Genomic DNA, 18343 nt, shown 5'->3' with positions numbered 1-18343 from the left:
ATTTCGCACTTCACTGTTAGCTAAGTAGCCGAATTGAGATACCTTTCATCTCGCTCTCAATTGGAACGGTAGATTCGCATTTGCCTCTCATCCTCATTAATCTCTTGTAACGATGCTACGCTGAGAATGCAATCTATATAACCATGGATGACGACGGATGACTGAAGCTTTCTGTTTGTCAGGCTTTCCCCGTTCTTCTTCACACAAGAGACTTGATGCTCATACAAAGTCTGATTCAAGAGTGTCGGTATTCTAATACCATGTAATACATGTCTCTGGATGCGAACTGCTCTAACATTATCATTATTGCCAATAATGACTTCAGACTGCTATAGTGCTGCGGCGTTACTACATAAATCATTCGACGCATTTGCATCTCAGAATCGCCAAAAGGAGTCGCCATGCTTTCTGCTCAATAGTTGCGTCGTCAAATACAATCTTTCCTCGCAACAAGTAGGGCTTGTTTCACTGGGATTTTACACAGCCTCTGCTCTTCTTTGACCACACAACCCACAAACCCCACAATCGCCAGCATTGCGATAGTGTGTAGTTTTACACGCGTCACTTGAACACTGCCACGAGCCTGTTGTTGACGAATCCAATACATTGGCACACATTGCACATGTAAGTACTAAATTAGGATTGTCGTAAGAGCACACGGAGCAAGTTCCGCCGGAGCGTGCCTGTTTGCTTGTCGAGTCGACTGGCTGAGCTGAACCTCGAGGGGGCGAAACTGGGGGCTCTTCCGTGGCTTTTGCATTATTTGTCGATACCGTTGGCATCTTAGACTGTTTAGATCCTCTGGTAGGTTCTGGCTCGATAGCACTAGCAAGTACCGCCGTTGGTGGTGACTGGCTGTTGGCAAACCGAGACTTAGGTCCTTGAGGCGGTTTTGTAACTTGTGGCTCAGGCGACTCTCTCTTGATGCTCCTAATCATTCTTTGAAGTTCCCGACTCTCATCTTTGGCCCCAGAATCATCTCTATCCTCATCTTCACAGACTTTGACCATGCCGCGGCCTTGTCCATCAAGCAGTTTCTTACCATTCACATCGACAGCATCCTTGGAATCTTCTCCAGGCTCAGCCTCAAATTCGCTGCCACTCCCGGAATCTGTCTCGTCATCATCTTTGAGAGTCTCCGGCTCTGTCTTTTGCTTTCCGAAGCGAGCGAGTGCCGCCGCCGCCCGAAGCTCACGTCCTCTCATGCTTCCAGCAACCCGAGGCTTTGCTTGGATCTTCCTGCCGCTCTCCAACTTGACCTTTTCTTCTTCATCGGCACCGAGAGCGACCCCATTCTTGCCAAACTTCTTTAAGATTCGTCTTTCCTTTCGTTCTTGGTAGGATAGTTGTGGCTTGACCCGTCTCTTGCGACGTGATCTGTAGGTACCTCCGCAAAGGTGCTCTGGTAGAACCTCATCAGCAAGCACGCTATTCTTTTCCCATTCACCAGTGGCAAGGTTGGCACCCCTTCCCCAGAGGCCGTCTCCGGTATAGTTTTTAGACCAAAGCTCGTGCATCTGAGAAGCATACAAGTTTCGAACGGTCCAGAATGCTCTTGAATGATTCATTTGCTTGCAGTGTGCCAGCTCATGCATCATGACCATCTGCACATAGTTGAATGGTAGCCAGCGGCCAGTCCTGGGCGACTTCAGAACGAGTTGAACGACTTCGCCTGCATTAAAATTCCGCCCAACGAATTCACGATTTGGCTCGTACTCCTCCAGCGAAGTGACGTACAGGTAGTTTTCTCGCATAATGGGACCTGAGAAGGGCAAATATCAATACCGTGTTACTATTCAAGGAAATCAGTTAACTCACGACATTGTGCTGCTATTCTCTCAAGAAAGTCCTGAGCTATCTGTTTGTCTGGGCCCTCTAAGGGCTTGATGAAGACAACATGGGGATTCGGTTGCGATTTCTTTTCATTCAGCCGCTGGTACGCAGCAACCATGTTGCTGCGAAGTCAAGGGTAATAAATGGATTGTTTACAGATCTGAGCACGTATTTCAGTTCTGAGCCGCCCTGGTAATAGTTGTTTACCAGGTACCTGGAACCCAAGACGGAAAGTGAATGACGCACAGGGAATCCGCAACTGAACGACGTGTAAAGTACCTACCTTATACTTAAGGTGAGTGAGCACCTTAAAGTAGAAACTCACGCGACACCACGTGACTAGCACGACATCAAACTCCCGTTTAGAGGGAAAGGAAAACTCGGGACCTCGATCCTAAAGGATAAAAAGATTGAGATAACTTAGCATAAATTTAGGATCAGTTGAGGATACCTTTTACTGACTTTATTTTGAAACCCCAGATCAAGGTCCGATATTTTCTTGCTCCCCGAGGCTACTTAAACAATCAGCGTATTATCTTAGTCTTGCATAACAGTGTTCCGAATTTCATTCTACTTTGAAGAATCTTGCGCTAAGGGAAACAACTAAGTATTTATAGCTCATCATCCGTCGATTCCTTCTTTCCGTGATTGGTACTGTGTGCACTATTCGCTTCGTGCTCAGGCTTGCCGCTTTCCTGGCCTAAAAGTTCATCGTGCTTCTCTCTCGGTTCCTGGAAGGATCCATCTGGTCAGCTAATATCCTATACCCAAAAGAACCGCTCTTACCTTGACAGGTGTTTCAGATGAGACATGTTGTTTGCTGGAATTCTCCTTCTCAGCTTTGAGTTTCTCCTGGTAACCGTATTAGTAAAGGGGGTTCAATATCATTGGACTGCCATCCAGTCTGGACTTTTGTAATAATACTGACTTCCGACTTTTGACGGAGACGCTCTTCTTCGCGGACACGCCTGGCTTCGCGAAGGCCCTCCTCACCCATCATCCGGACTTGTTCCCATGATTCGACGCCCAAGCCTTTCAATATCCATGGCTTATATACGTAGGGCATTGTCGATGGATGAGACGATATAAGGCGAGTAGATATTTCGAAGTCCGCGATCCACACTGGGGGGTATTTTCGATGGATGAGATGACACAAGGCGAGTAGATGATTTGAAGGCCAGGATCCGTACTGGGGGTATTTTCTCGATGGTAGAGAGCTGAAGTGTTATGTATTCTCTGGACACAGGCTGGCAGGCGGGGTTCTGTCGTTCGCCGACAGCTCGAAGATACCTTAGGTTGATACAATCGCCTGGCAAACAATCCAAGTTTGGAATGATAGAGAGGCCTCGCTTTATATAATCAAGTGCAATAGTGTTCATCCCATCTACGAGTCACGTGTTGTGAATCATCGTTGCCGCCTTGATTCCATTTTATTTCTGATGAATAGGATCCATTGTGATCCTGAATGTCTCCTTTATTCATTCTTCTTCTTCAACCCCACTCCTCCGGCATTCACACAGGCCACTCTCCTGGCCTATTGTCTCTAAGTTGCTTATTGTTCTCGGCGGTATCCTCTAACAATACCACTAAGACGTTTCTCCTTTTTCGACTCCCGACCACATCTTGTTATTCACACACATCAAGTTGGGCGACTCAAACAGGAAACACGCCACCCAGCTACACGTTATCGACTTCAACGTACCTTGTTTTTTGATCTTGATCAGAGATGACGAGACACAACACTGCGCATTTAGTCACTCGGGGTTGGCCTACAACACGGTAAAGCCAGGAGGGGCCGGGTTCAAGATCAAACGAGTGAAACCACCCAACAACCACAGTCTTCAAGAGCCGGACTCAATTTCGCGGCTGTGGACACAGGATTGACCGAAGCCGACTTTACTGAACAAGAGAATGATTGGGACCTTGGAAAAACATCCACGTAAGAGTCACCGAGAGTTTCTACTATGTGGTTGCCAACTCATAGTGATAGCACGGGACTTGTCCTGGTCGATGGCGAATGCTTAGCTGAGAATGAGGATAAACTCCTGTCAAAGAATATCTGAAAACTCATGCTCCTTGAATGAATGTTCAATCTTTCGACAGCACGAGACATGTACATCTGGGCCCAATGGAGTCTGGTTTCATTGTGCAATTCCTCGGAGACAATGCTGAAAGAAGAAGATTCTTTGTTCTCCAAAATTGACAGGATGGCGTCCGTAGCTTGAAACCACTGGCTTTAGTTAAAACACACGGGAATTACAAGAAGTATTACTGGTATTCTGACTTCTTTGTTGGCGACCGAGACACTGATAGAAAAAGACAGTCAACAAATATCAAGCAAGCCTATATCTAATACCATAGGATGATCTCCAGTATGCTCGCAGAAGGATAAGGCGGGAAAGGGGGACAAGGAAACTTAGGACCTTTATCCTCAGTGATGAAAAGACATAGACAATTTATTCTAAACTTAAGAGACTCTTTACTAAGTTTATTATAGCATCATCGTCTCAAGTCTTATATTTTCCTACTTCCCGAGGCGAGGGCCGAGTAACATTCACCAAAAGGATCACTGAAGCGTTCGACGATGCAGTCTTCTCTGTCTAAGTACCTAGGAGAAGTTGCTGCCAGTGCATTCGCTCTCCTCTATCCAACGTATCGGTAGCGTTAAAACGCACGCGCAGCTGCAAGTTCCATCTGAATACTCTTTCTGGTCTTGGGATTCTGATGTCCTTGGCTATCTGCTAAGTTACAGCAGCTGCAAAGTACTTTCGAGTCTCGTTGCGTAGCTGAATTCTGAGCTAATAGCCTGGGTCTACCTGGAATGGAATACAACCAGGGGCCGACCTAATAGAGTTTCTTACTCTATCTGGGAACTCGTTGCCAACACCAGCCTTTAGTTTATTTTCTCGAATACAAATAGCTAATATCCGCCACTGGTCATGAATGGCTCTAACTCTCTTGTCTACATTATAGTTCGTCGTAGCCAGAAGTCTAAGAAAAAGAACATACCATGTTGCCTCATTCTCAAGTCCTCAAGCAAGCAAATAAGTCGAAAGTTACAGCGATCCTCGTCTCTCGCGCTGAGTGAAAGAATAATCGCTTCTCTGGCCCTTCAATCCTTGGTCAGAACCATCGTCTTCTGTTTGTGTTCCCACTGACTTTGAAGGTTCTGGTGACTCCTTTTCTGCTTTCGTTTGTTCGAATAGCTCCAGCAATGCCAACTCATCTGGCAACGGACTGTTGAATAGATTGGGGCTTCGGCACAGCTGCTTATACTCGGCAATATCATGCATACTATTTTCCAGAATCTTTTGCCACGGCGTTTTCAGGTCGCTGGCAAAAAGAGGATGCCGTACCACCCAGAAGAGCACAGCATCGAGGATGCTTGCCATAGCTAGCCTCATAGGCACCATCAGCTTCTGAGGTTGTCCCCGAACGATGATATCCAAGGCCCTCTGATAGTGCCATGAGAATTGGACCCATTGGGAACAGTCCAGCTTTTGAGAGATATGGTCTCTACGTATTAGAGCTCCAAGTTCACTGGAAGTATTCTCGATCACGCGAAGAAGATGGCATGTCATTTTCGCCATACGCAAGTAGACGGCAGTGGTATACGCCAAGACACAACAAGGAATATGCGCAGCGTTCCAGGGCTTTTGGGTATCGATGTCGCAAATCTCAACTTCTGTCACACGTATCAGCTCCTGTTTCTCTTAATTCGGATAGAGTCCAGCACGTACTATCGGTATAGATGAAACGCAAACAATGAGCGACAGTTTCAGGAGCGAAGCCCACAGTCACCATAACTGGTGAGCCATCCTGAAGTTTTCAGTTCGAATAATGACAAGTTTAACGGAAGAGAAGACACTTACCACATTGGGTGGTGGCAGGTTATCGCGGAACCAGCCTGACTGAGGTACCACAATGTTGCGATGGACTCGAAAGCTTAAGTTCCCCGACCGTACCACCACATCAGCACCGAAAGGACAATTCCATAGACTAAAGGCGGTCAGTTGATGGTACTAGGCGGACACAGAGAAGGATCAGCTCACTTTGAGGTTGCTCGTGGTGCCGCAGCCTCAAAAATATGGCGAGATGAGGAAGACGTGATGGAGGAAGGGGACGTTGATCCAGGTCCGAACGCACCCGATACTGCATCGTCTATGGACCTCTTTTTGCCTGGAGAAAGCGAGGAGGCCCTCGACATACTGGCAGTAGGTGTTTTGACCGGCGACCATGGTGCTCGAGGCTTAGGCAGAGGCGGAAACATTCCCGCCGTAGTATTGACCCGAGGCTTTTTGGCTGGAGCCCATGGGTTACTTTTGGGAGGTGAGGCTGGTCGAAGGGAGGGTGCTGCATCTGTCTCTGACTTGCGCGACGGATAAAGAATCGGGACTGATGTTTTGTTCCTTCGCCGCCCATCTATGGAGGCATGCTCCATGACGATTAGTTAGTAATGCAAAGAGAGAGAAATCCAGAAGGGATGGAATAAGATGCTTCGCGAGCGTTGGCAGGGCACTTTCCAGCTGAAAGAAAGTGAGCGCATGTAAGAGCGCACCAACTGTGCGAAAGATACACTCCAAGGATGCACAATAACACTTTTGTGTGAGGTCCGAGTCGCACGGAACTCAGAACAGAACTGAACCAGGGCGCTGAAATTGAATCATAAACAGTTTCCGCCTGGCTGCGAGGACCGCCAACAGCTGCCAGCCGTCTGTCGCTCAAGCACCCGTCTTATTGTGATTCGCCCTCGAGCGGATACCTGCTGCACCAACGTACTGTTTGCGCAAGACAAAACACGGCCTTAGTTTTGCTTTAGGAAACTCTTAAAAGTTCAGTTCTCATGAGTTTTACATTTGATGATCTGAAGTCCTGATTGACTAACGTAAGAAGGAAACCGAACGAACACTGAACTTCTTTATAGATATCTACGTACCCCTGATATGTAACAAGTTTGCTGACCATGTTTTGAGAAAGACATTAACTCATATAACTTACTGCTGACAGCCTATGGAAGAACAATAAGCGCTACATAAGAAGCACGTTGTGTCATTTCGGCAAACAGCTTTGCCCATCCATGGATAGGCCGCTCAAGAGATCGTAACTTTCCAAAACTGATATGCTGCTCAGGTGTTTATCTAGATCTATCTCAATTCCTTTTGCGAAAGCTCTCATATGAAGGCCCACTGTTTTCATAAATAGAGGTGTATGTTATCTGGTGGTTTCTGTCAGTTACCGAGCAGTTGCTGCACACCTGTTCTTGCCAACTCGCCATCCATCTAAGCGCAAATCCATTTTAGCACACAAACCTCTTCATTTTCGCTCCCAGGCAATTTGTAAGATTGAGTTACTCCTTGATTTGATACACCCCATTGCCGCTTCTCTATCTGAACCTCAACATATGCCCTCGGGTGCCAATGCACTATTCCACCTGGCACATGATGCCTAGTCGACAGCCCTTGGTTGACTTTGGCCCTCCGCTTCAAGGACGGAATACTCTGCCATATTTAGTGTCAAATTCGTGGCTGAGCTTCAAGATTTATAAAGTGGTGACGTTTGGAACATTGTAGTGAAATGGCCCGATATAGAAGAATCCGACGTCAAGGTAGATCGGCTGCTCGAAGATGTTCGAGAGATGTTTCCCGACTATAAGAGACCCATGTTCATTATAACACCAGCCTCTGATCGATACTAATACTAGTTTATGCACCTGTTCTACAGCTAGTATTAATGCAAAGCAATGAGATCTCATCCCAAGATATCCTAAAATAGCCTGAATTCACCCAAGTCTATTTATCTTTCTATCAAGGCTCACTTTGTTCGTTAGGGATTCGGAGGATGAACTATCGACGAGTGAGCTAGGAATAGCGGATTCAAATAATAGTGCTTCTCTAAAAATCCCAAGTTCTTCTTTGTCACTGTCTTTGATGAAGGGCTTCGGATTCAGGCCACCGCTATAACCGCGGTTGAATGAAGCCATGGATACCTCACTTACGTACGTCTTGTAGATAGTCTAATTCAATCCTCTCACAAACTTAGGACCCGTCAATGATTTGGTATTTGCCTGGGATAATTTTTATTGAACAAAGCACCTGGAGTTTGGTGCTTACAAAAGTGACATCATATGTTGTAACACCACGCTGGCAATACCTCATCGATTCCGATCGATTGGAATCCGGTCAAATAAAATCTAGCCGATTTTCTTGCGATTCTTTATTAAAAGCTGCGTCATTTCACATATTTTTCTTCTTCAATCAACGCATTGGACCTTGTCCGTAAAACTGATCTGATCTAGGTAATTAACACCCCGGCACTCACGGATACATCTCAATTCCTTGCAACGTCTCAGCCTCAACTTTCATTCTCTCATCACATAAGTCTCTTGCGATGTCGTCTCAAGAATCTGGCCCAAAAATGTCTTCTGCTACAAAAGAGGTCCTTTCCAAGGTGCGGCGCATGATTCCGCCAATGCTAGAGAAGTTTCACAAGGGTTTGTTTCTAAAAGCACTGATTCTGTGTGATTGAAGACTGACGCAAGAACAGGCCAGTTGGGTAGAGTCGCCGTCATCGGTGGCAGTGAAAATTATACAGGCGCACCCTACTTCTCGGCCATGGCGAGTGCAAGGCTGGGTTCTGATCTGGTAATTTATACTCTCGTACTTTTCTCGATGGTATGTTCTGGCTAACCATGGCTCTCGCATATAGTCGCATGTCATTTGCACACCAGCAGCAGCAACTGTCATCAAGTCGTATTCGCCAAACCTCATGGTCCATCCGCTGATGCGACAGAGTGAAAACGCCAAAAAGGAACACGAGCCTGCGGCTTGGAATGCTTCCAAGGACCCCGAGTCCAATGCTGACCACATTGCGGCTCAAATCAAAGACCTACTGCCTCGCCTCCATGTCCTCGTCATCGGACCTGGTCTGGGTCGTGATCCTCTGATGCATGCTACTGTCGCCCGCGTTATCCGCGCCGCTCGCGAGCAAGAGCTTCCCATTGTATTGGATGCTGATGCTCTGGTGATCGTGCACACGCAGCCCGAGCTGGTGAGCGGTTACGACGGTGCTGTGCTGACACCCAACGTTGTCGAGTTCGGCAAATTGTGCGACGCACTGAAAGTCAAGGTCGACGACAATGCGCCTGAGACCGCGCGTGTTGAGGCTCTGGCCAAAACTCTTAAGGGTGTGACAGTGGTTCAGAAGGGTGCCAAGGATTACATCTCCAACGGCGAAACGACATTGACTGTGGACCTTGAAGGTGGTAAGAAGAGGAGTGGTGGACAGGGGGATACTCTGACTGGTTCAATTGCCACATTTCTGGGATGGAGGAGAGCCTATCTGGACCGTCTGTGGGATGTTGGCAAGGACCCCATCGGCGAGCACGAGTTGGTTGGGCTCGCAGCCTTCGGTGGCTCTGCTATCACAAGAGTATGTCTTTTGCCCCTTTTCTGACTCAAAACCATAGAGGTCACCTCTGGTTGCCATTCTCCCTTAAGCCCCCCCCCCCAGAGGCGAACCCCGGAGTTCTATGGTCCCCAAGCATCATACTAATGGTCTCCTAGGAATGTTCTCGTCTAGCCTTTTCTAAGAAGGGACGCAGTCTACAGGCAAGCGACTTGACTGATGAAGTTCACATCTCATTTCTCAACATCTTTGGTGAGGACGATGAGGTAGATGAATCCAAGCTGTAATTACAATGACGACTCTTTTATATAGATGAACAGCTACGAATACATGACGTAGGTTACCTGATAGCCTTGTAAGTATATACTATTGTCTGTAAATTGATGCTGGGTATTTGACATGACATGCCCCTACAAGTAATAGTGCCAACCTGGCGCCAGGCTTGCGCCCGAAGGAAGGCGTCACGGTATGTCCATTTCCCGTCCGAGATCCATCTGAGTCGCTTGGAGGAATTAGCTACACTACGCTGCCTTGGCTATGACCTTGATCCTATAATACAGATAGATTTGGGTAGATTTAGTCCATCTTAGGATATTTTAGGCTCTATAACTTAGGATAACTTAGGCTAACTTAGGATAACTTAGGATAACTTAGGATAGATATCTTAGGATAGAGACCTCTGGTTTCTGGCGGACACGAAATCTCCAGGATGAATGAATGAATATGCGATTGGTAATTGTATCTGATAAATTGCTTGGGGCTGTGCGGACTCCATCACACAAGCATCATTCCACCGCACAACCAAGTTGGTGGTAGATTTGATACCAAATATCTTGTCAACAGGGCCTCAAAGACCTTATTTCCAAGTACAAGTAAGGTTGCGAGCTTATTGTACGCCTTGCGTCGACACAGCATAATGGCCATTCTCTATTGGTCACACGCCGGGGCCTGCGCTGGTTTCCTCAGGACCCTGAAGTTGACGCCCTTTTCTGGGCATCAGAAAACAAACTGCCTATCCAGGTCAACAAACGCATTTCCGACCACAGTCGCGAGGCCTATTTGGACACAATTGACAAAAGTCGGGTAACGTGGGTGAAGCCTGCACACCTTGACGAGGCAAACAGAAGAGAGAATCCGGCCTCGAAAGAAGATTGGTCTGGCAGCCAACCACAGAAAATTATATATGAGCATCAACGGATGATTTCAGAATAGTCAGCAACCAGCAGCGCGGGCAGGAGAAGGCAGTCTTGTCATAAGGCACACACAGCCAGTGACCAGCAACGTGTGTTGAGAGATGAGGAAACAGCCATATATAATACAAACAGCAAAACTCCATTAAACATAACCACCGTTTCTCAGCCTGACCAGACTCCGAAACATGCATATCCACCAAAACAAACACAGTTGATGCCGTTTGGCAAGCGTACATACCGACCTGTACAATGCCGCAATGCCAAATTTCCCAACGCCCACTAGACTCTCCTTTCTTCCAGGCCGGTGCTTCAGCAATCACATGGCGTCGGAAGTCCCTTGAGTGAACTTGTCTATGATAGCAGTGTGATCTCTTTGTCCTGTAGTCACGCCAGGAACGCAATGGCGCTATCATTTTCATCGTGTCTGCTTGAATCTTGAGTTTCACCAACTCGCTTGCCATGTGAACATCCGATGTCTCTGCAGGGTCGGCAATCAGTGTGGCGGAACTCATTGGTGTGTCCTGTTCGTTCGTTGTACAATCGAGACGAAGGCTTTCAATCGTGTTATCGAGTGACTCTAGAATGAGATCGTCGTATGAAACTCTAGCAGACCCAAGGTAGAGTGTTGTATCTGCACTTAATGACGCTACTTTATTAACCGTGGGGAATGGACTGCCCATCATTCCTTCGGTCATCTCACACGCGTCGAGGATGGCTGATTGTAACGATCTGTCATCATCGAATGTCATCTTGGACGCCATCTCACAAAACTGGAAAATCAATGGGCGATATAAGGTATCAGGCAAGACTTTGGTGAGATGCCAGAGTGCTCCTATGCATAGGCCCTTGTCGAGTTGGGCGATGGCTTCCGCAGCTAAGATTCCCTCGGCGAGGAAGTTCATTGCTTGTGGCCATAACTCCTACCGATAGTTAGATCAGGAGACACCAAGAAACTTTACAGCAAATAACCCACTCCACAGGCCTCGAGCGGTCTGTGGGCGTCTTGCTGTTCCATTTCGCCTTGCCCAAGGCTGTCGGATACACTCCCAGTAGCTCTCTTTTTTCTCATCCAGAAGGGTACGTGGCTTCGAAGAGCCTCTTGCAAATTGTGAAGCCGTGAGGAGTCCCTGCAAGTCATCGGTCGAGTCAGTCTCATCGTATACTGCCAATGCCATACATAAAGACAGTAACGAAGACGCTGGATTGACTGGCCCGGCCTCTGCGGCGGTCTCATCATTCTTGAGGGACTCCCACTCAGCGGGAGTGATAGTAGCTGGGTCGGCCAGTGCGACTTTGCATTTGATTAGGTAGTTAACACAGATAGGAATGACAAACTATGCTGACATTTAAAATCGGTGTGGTTAGGGCAATGTTGTCAATTGTAAAGCTAGGCTGGCCTTTTGAAAGTCAGTCAAGTCATGAAAGAGAAGCCGTGTGTCAGTACTTACGTGTAGTAAAACCAGGCGGTTTCATGTCCAGTTTGTTTTGTTAAGGGAAATGCTCTGTTTTGGGAGGAGAGAAGTGGATTGAATACCAGGCAACTGCCTAGTGATAGATCTCTTAGCCTAGAGATGTAGAGGTGAAAGAAAGAAGAGAGAGGAAGTGAGCAAAGATCCTCTATAAACATCTTACGGGCCAGCTTAAATCACTGTCCAGGGATAGCAGTGACAGTGAATCATTGCCAAGAGCTGATAACCAGAAAGTCGTTCGTAATTTCTCTCTTCACCACATCTCACCTTAGGCGGCTCTGATTTTCACTTCTTTAGCATCCACGAGCGAGTGGCTTATCTCTCTAACAAAAAAAGCTTCAAACATCGTTCTCAGACTCCCAGGTTTCCAGATCGGGGCCATCCTTTGATTGCAATAATTATCACCCTGATGAACCTTACTATTGCTCGCTTTAGAGCTCTGAAAATACCACCTGAGCTCTACGAGGAGCTCATTTTGTAGTGTAATAACCCAGAAATTCACAACAGTGCTACAAGGTCATCCTTGAGATGGAGAGAGTCGCTCTCAACGCAAAAGTTCGAAGAAATTCGCCACGGAGATACGCAAGAGAGGTTAGACGGAGTCCTCGAGCTTTCAACTGTTACCAGGATGCAGCGATGAATATTACTCGAGTGAACATAAAGTTGGTTTTCATTGGTGGTAAGGTCTTCTTAACTACTGCTACCAGAGTTGATTCAGGTTTGCATCCTTCATTGCCAGATTTCTGGCCGCGGAAAATGATACACAGGCGAGCGGGATTGATCCTCCCTGAGAGACCGTGTTTGCAACAGCCTGCCAAATCGACTGGCCGCAATCTCTATCTCGAATTCGAGCTCCTTCGCTTGGCCCTAGGAATCTCGACGAAGATCAAATTGGGGGCTGAAGAAACAGGTGAATATCGGGCGACTGATTATTCTTAAGGAGCAAGGCGCGGCCATAAGACCTCTACCTGAAATGGAAAAAAGATTCAAACAAGTTTAACACATATTATAGGCAGGCAATAAGTCTTAAGACCTACTATATTGCTCTTAGTTTACCTTAGTCCTTTTAAATTTTGGATTATGTTGCTAATTTATCTCGCCTCCTGTATAGACTATGTGCTTCATCAATCATAGGATTAGCAATTCAAGTCTTCTCGCGGCCAATTATATCGATGTCATCGTGAGGGATCGTTTCGGTCTTGGCCGTAATGTTCTTTTTCCACACATCAGAAATGCCATTGACTTCGGCATTCTCTAGGAGCCAGGCAAGGAGCCTGCCATGATGGCATAGCCATTGAACACCCGGATAACCTCCCCGCTTTTGCCATTACCTAATGCTCTATGACTTCGGCCATAGCAAGACAAGAGCAGGAAGTTCACTGGGGACAGAAAGACCATTTCCTACCTGCGATCAGTTTGCTAGTAAAGAGTGCTTTAGCTATGTCCGGGCCCCTTCCGCGTTTCGCCTCGAACAAGAACTTTCTTAGGTGCAATATATTTGCAACCTCCTTATACTTGAATAATGCCTTTTTGTATGTGAAGAATCTTGAGGGGGTCTCCATGAGGTTCGAGCAGATTGCTTCTCGTTTAGGCGACGCCCTCCACTTTGGCTTGGGAGTTACAATACCTTAGTTGAGAAGATGATACAAGTCTGTAAGAATAACAGACGAGATAGGCGCACAGGCACATCTAAATCTGATAGTGTTGACTATGTGCTGTTAGATGGTGTTCTTGATGTTCTATATCTTTAATTCTCTGACAATGACGGCTGATTGCGAAATGTCAAGCTTGATGATTCCTTCACGCATCAGGGCAGCGGCAAGAAGCCTTAGGTAAGTTTAGTATAACTTAGAAATAACAAGTCTAAGGATCCACTTTATTATCCTAAACTTACCTAAATCTTTGTATGACTTAGGATAGAGATCCTTCCTAAGTCTTTATGTTGTTCAGAGTCTCGAGGTTTCTTGTTGTCCGAACCCTGGCCCACCCCAACTGCACCATCACCAATCCACCCCTTGACTCCAAGCTCTTGGAACTCGCGAACCTCCGAAAGAATCTCAGCTTCCTCCTGATCCACGTCGATGACTCAGATAGTCAGTTCAGCCACGACCTCTATGGCGGTCTCTCATTTTTGAGGAATAGTATAATCTTAATTACCCTATCTAGCTGGTAGGACCCTGTTTCCATGAATGCCATCATTTCGTCAACGATTGGTTCTCTCATGTGCTACACGGGAGCAACGCTCATGTCGGCGATGGACAGGCAAGATTCAGGACAGACCCAGGTGTAAACTCGATTGGGGATGACTTTAAGGATACTAAAGTGGCTGTTGTCTCAGTTTAGGTATCTACACTAGTATCACGGTCAGTAAATGTTCTGGGACACTGGGAGAAGGTAGTGACATCGATGGAAAACGAAAAGCAGGGTTATTAGAGATGAATATTTGAGGAATGATATTTGTAAACGAAATTTGTAATTTAAATGCTCCTTGTATACATAAATATCCAGGACTCTTTGGCACGTAGCCGGCCTTTGAAGCTACAGTGAATCACTGCCAGGCATTGGCAATCTAATATTTAATTTATAAATTCAATGGAGGGAAAAGAATCGCTTCTCCTCCTTTCAACTTATCACCTACGTAGACAAGTCTACTGGAGGCTTAACACTGAACACCTTCCCATACTATAATATTCCCCTTTGCCCGCAAACTGTCACCGGGACGTGCATACCTTGCACCACCTTTCGAAAGCCTTAACCTTATAAAACATCTCCTCGCGCGTCGACCGTCGACATGGATCAAAAGAACAGCGAAAAGCCTACTCCCGCCAATAAACCAGAACCGAAATCCTCAGGTCAGTATTCTATATGGACAACGACTGCTCATGATTCTCCAAGGATATGCTAACTCTGAAAGTTCAGTTCCTGGTTTACTGCCCGAGGACGTAGAAGAATGTATGCAAAAATTTCTGGCAGTTGTGGACGCAGAGAATTCAACCGACGAAGACAAGACACGTGCTCGGGACGCATTACGATGCAGTATCGAAACCTAGGGGGACGATTTGCATTTACAACGATGTGCCGAAGCAACAATGAATCAAATGCCGATGTTGCCAGAAGGAATGACAAAGAAACGCCATGAATGGTTCACGGAGGTTTATAAGCTCGCCAAACAGGAAATGTCTGAGCCTCAGGGGCCAGAGAAGTTGATTCAGAGGGTTCAGAGCCTCAAGTTTGGGACAAAAAAGGCTACATAATTCAATCCACTATGACTGAAGTTTTAGGTCGTTATTTTAGGGATCGGATTATCAAGACTCGTCACATAGGAAATCACGGAGCATTCAAGACATCGTGGCCCCTTGAGCAATTCTGCCTTGACTGTGTGTATAACTGTTAAAGACAGATTTAGCCAGAAGTCCCCTTTGGTTTCCCATTTGATAACATCAAACTCGGGTAATTCGTCATCCATAAGAGATTCTCAGGATCTAAGTGCTTTTTCCAAATAGGGTAGTGATTACACAAGAGTTCATATTAGATGGGGGATATGTTAAAATTTCACTTGTACATTGTGCTATATGTTATGAAACGAATCACAATAAAAGATCCTTACCAAGCATTTTCCAAGTCAAAATAAATCTATTTCCACTATGTAGCACTTATAGTTGTAACTCTTGTAATTTTGTTGAATTTTGGTGGATCAAGGTGTTTGCATTGCAGTTCTTTAGGTGCGAACACTGGTTTAGAAAGATCTTCTCATTGCTTGTCTTGGAGCCTTGATGACTACACAGGATTCGCTTTCATGAGGGATCAGCGGAGTCCCTATTTACAAAAGGTCAATATCCATGTTGAACCTAACCTGCAAACACAAATCCTCCCCTCCATATATCCTCCAAATCCATGTCTGGTAGTATAATGCTACGTGTAGCTCGTTCCGAGAGGATCTACAATTTGTGAGTGCTGTCACCCTAACAGCAACACCCTCAAAGTCATACCAGTTTGACTTATTTTCTTCTTCATATCATGCATGTCCCGGTAGGAATATCGCGCTTCTCATGCCCGATCATTGGAGATGACTAGGGCTGTGTCACAGGCGTGAGGTGACGGGAGGGTCTACATCGGTTAGTGACAGCAGCCACTTACATGGTTGTTGTCGTTCATGAGCTTCTCCGCGGTGAGTTGTAAAATGGCTGAAGAGTTACAATGCAAACCATGGTGCTGAAATGAGTTGGAAAAGAGTGGTGTTTCTACGAAAGAGCGGTGGTCGACTGCAAATCGAGCATCATTCATGTTGTCAAGGGAACGAGAGGAGGGTGTGCATTGCTCATGGGGAGCGGGCCGATTGGCCGGCGGCAGAGTTCAGGTCATATTCGATGCGAGTAATACTGTAATAGGCGAGGGAGGGCCGAAGACAAAGTGAGAAGAAGGACGAAAGAAATCCACGGAACGTGGGGAACAGGTTAAGATAAGGTGGGAGTGGAAACAACAGTGGTGAATAACAGAGCGGAGGGTACTGAAGATGAGTAGAAAATGATCGAAAGATTAGAAGAATAGACACAAATATGATAAGCAAGACAAAAGGTTGAGCCAGGGATGCTGCAAAGACAGGAGATAAAAGGAAGGAGTTTGGATTAATCGGTGAGAAAAGGGGGGAATGGGGATGAGACAAGAGATGGGTGAGGGAACAGCAGATTCCAGTAAGTGAAGCACATAATCATTCTGTTATGTAGTGTTTTCTGGCGAGGATATCCATTGGATGGCTCGAATCAGATCGACATGCTCACCACGGTCCAGACCTTCAAGAACATGGGTGGGCTTGACGCTGACGATGTCGTCCCCCACCCACCATTAAGGACAGACCTACCATGAGCTAGTGTGTATTACAGTGCAGCAAACCCATTGTTCGGCTGTGGGCTGCAAGCTGTGGCATCGTGGATAACTTCCTAGCTTTGCATCCCCTCTTTGACGCTATCTATGCACCCACAGGTGGCTATGGCCCGCCACCAAGTTCGCCAATCTCTTGGTGGTGTGTTGGCCAAGACCCAACCTGGCCAACCTCGTGCCTCCAATTCCTGGTCTTGGATTCCAGACAATACGATTCCGTACATGAGACTTTTGTCTGTATGTAGATGGCTGCTATGAATTCAATGAAGCCACAAAACTGCCACCCCAGACGGTGATATATCTGGCGCAACAGGTCACCCCTCGACGAGTATAGGCCAACTGATCGTCATTCACTAAGAGAAAAAGCGTGGTGAGACTCAACACTGGCCAGGCAGTGTTGGGTGAGTAGCATCGAGCACAGAATACACCAAAGAGGGTGTAAAGGAGTTTAGGAATTCTGATCAAAAGCTCAAAAGACAGACTGGCTGTCCAAGTCGTAGCCAAAGCCAAGGACACCAATGCACCTCAGCGGCCGAGGATGCCGTGAGCCGGTCTCGGGAGCATGTGCGTGGACGCGGGGTAGCATTCCCGGTTCGTGATTGGCTGTCTGCAGGTCTGCTTTAGACATTAAACAGCGGACCAGGGCCCCCCGTTACGCTGTTTTTAGTTTCCAGGTAGTGAACTTAACCGTGCGTGTTTAGTCGGAGTTCAGGCCTCCTGAATAACGTGGCATTTGGGGAAGTCCAAAGGCTAACAGTCGCCGTCTATGAATTCCCCTGTGAAAGAAATGACCATCCAAAAAGACAAGATGTAGACACAAGCATATGGAATGTCTCTAAAAAGTAACACAATGGGCTGTCTACGCTCCATCGTAGCTTGAACAGCGACAGGCATACCTACCAGCCATGGTCCCAAAATGTAAACGAGATGAAAAGGTTACTGCAGGCATTGCTAACGAATGCCGGAATATGGATATGGCATGGTGATGACGACTCTGCCACCCACCGTGTGTCATCGCTTCATAGCGTCCAATTCCCCGGGCGATGCTGATCGCTGTTGAAGCTTGAGATAACACCAGACAGGACTCACAGGAGCATCACTTGATCTGAGATGCTCGGCGCTAGAAGCATGGACCAGCCCGTGTGTGATGCAAGGTTTTGACAAGAGTCATGTCAAGGGGGAAATTGAGGTGTGATGGGCTGCCAACAGCTGAAACGGGATTGGGCATGAGCTCGAGGGCCGTAAAGTTGATCCATAAGTCAAACTGTCAACATGTTCAAGTGGGGGGGGGGGGACGGCCTCTTCAGCACCAAAGCTAAGTTAGGCCCTGATCTAATCGATTTATCCGTTGCAGTTGATCCGGTGTAAAGTAAGGCTATTCCTAAAAGGGTTAACTTTTAGTAAAGAATATAATAAATAAGGGATTTTTAATCTAGTTAGTAATTATATAATATACCTTTTTACTATAAGCCTTATAAGATTAAGTTACTATAGCTATTAACTTAATTTATATATATTTTTTACTATATAAATATTTATATAAATAAAGTAATAAATATCTATTTT

General features: G+C 46.4%; 5 protein-coding genes across 5 annotated transcripts; 1 reads left to right on the top strand and 4 right to left on the bottom strand.

Moving 5' to 3' along the window:
* Positions 1 to 476: 476 nt before the first annotated feature.
* FSUBG_13269 (DNA damage response wss1) lies at positions 477 to 1951 on the bottom strand (the record flags this gene model as incomplete). Its single annotated transcript, XM_036678142.1, has 2 exons — positions 477 to 1762; positions 1819 to 1951. The coding sequence occupies 2 exons, from the start codon at positions 1949 to 1951 to the stop codon at positions 477 to 479; spliced, it is 1419 nt and encodes a 472-aa protein (XP_036531260.1).
* Positions 1952 to 2444: 493 nt separating this feature from the next.
* Positions 2445 to 2899, bottom strand: FSUBG_13268 (uncharacterized protein; the record flags this gene model as incomplete). The annotated part of the gene is made up of 3 exons (XM_036678141.1): positions 2445 to 2564; positions 2620 to 2685; positions 2762 to 2899. 3 exons carry the CDS (start codon positions 2897 to 2899, stop codon positions 2445 to 2447), a joined length of 324 nt encoding a protein of 107 aa, XP_036531259.1.
* Positions 2900 to 4889: 1990 nt separating this feature from the next.
* FSUBG_13267 (uncharacterized protein) lies at positions 4890 to 6274 on the bottom strand (the record flags this gene model as incomplete). Its single annotated transcript, XM_036678140.1, has 4 exons — positions 4890 to 5518; positions 5574 to 5652; positions 5706 to 5832; positions 5886 to 6274. 4 exons carry the CDS (start codon positions 6272 to 6274, stop codon positions 4890 to 4892), a joined length of 1224 nt encoding a protein of 407 aa, XP_036531258.1.
* A 1973-nt stretch (positions 6275 to 8247) lies between these two features.
* FSUBG_13266 (uncharacterized protein) lies at positions 8248 to 9866 on the top strand (the record flags this gene model as incomplete). Its single annotated transcript, XM_036678139.1, has 7 exons — positions 8248 to 8323; positions 8377 to 8474; positions 8539 to 9261; positions 9396 to 9520; positions 9577 to 9592; positions 9661 to 9703; positions 9862 to 9866. 7 exons carry the CDS (start codon positions 8248 to 8250, stop codon positions 9864 to 9866), a joined length of 1086 nt encoding a protein of 361 aa, XP_036531257.1.
* Positions 9867 to 10746: 880 nt separating this feature from the next.
* FSUBG_13265 (uncharacterized protein) lies at positions 10747 to 11903 on the bottom strand (the record flags this gene model as incomplete). Its single annotated transcript, XM_036678138.1, has 4 exons — positions 10747 to 10781; positions 10828 to 11350; positions 11390 to 11721; positions 11879 to 11903. The coding sequence occupies 4 exons, from the start codon at positions 11901 to 11903 to the stop codon at positions 10747 to 10749; spliced, it is 915 nt and encodes a 304-aa protein (XP_036531256.1).
* Positions 11904 to 18343: the final 6440 nt, after the last annotated feature.

This window comes from Fusarium subglutinans (assembly GCF_013396075.1).
Source record: "Fusarium subglutinans strain NRRL 66333 chromosome Unknown NRRL66333_c0000323, whole genome shotgun sequence".
Lineage (NCBI taxonomy): Eukaryota > Fungi > Ascomycota > Sordariomycetes > Hypocreales > Nectriaceae > Fusarium > Fusarium subglutinans.
The sequence above is the reverse complement of the archived record's forward strand: the minus strand, read 5'-3'. Positions and strand labels throughout refer to the sequence as shown.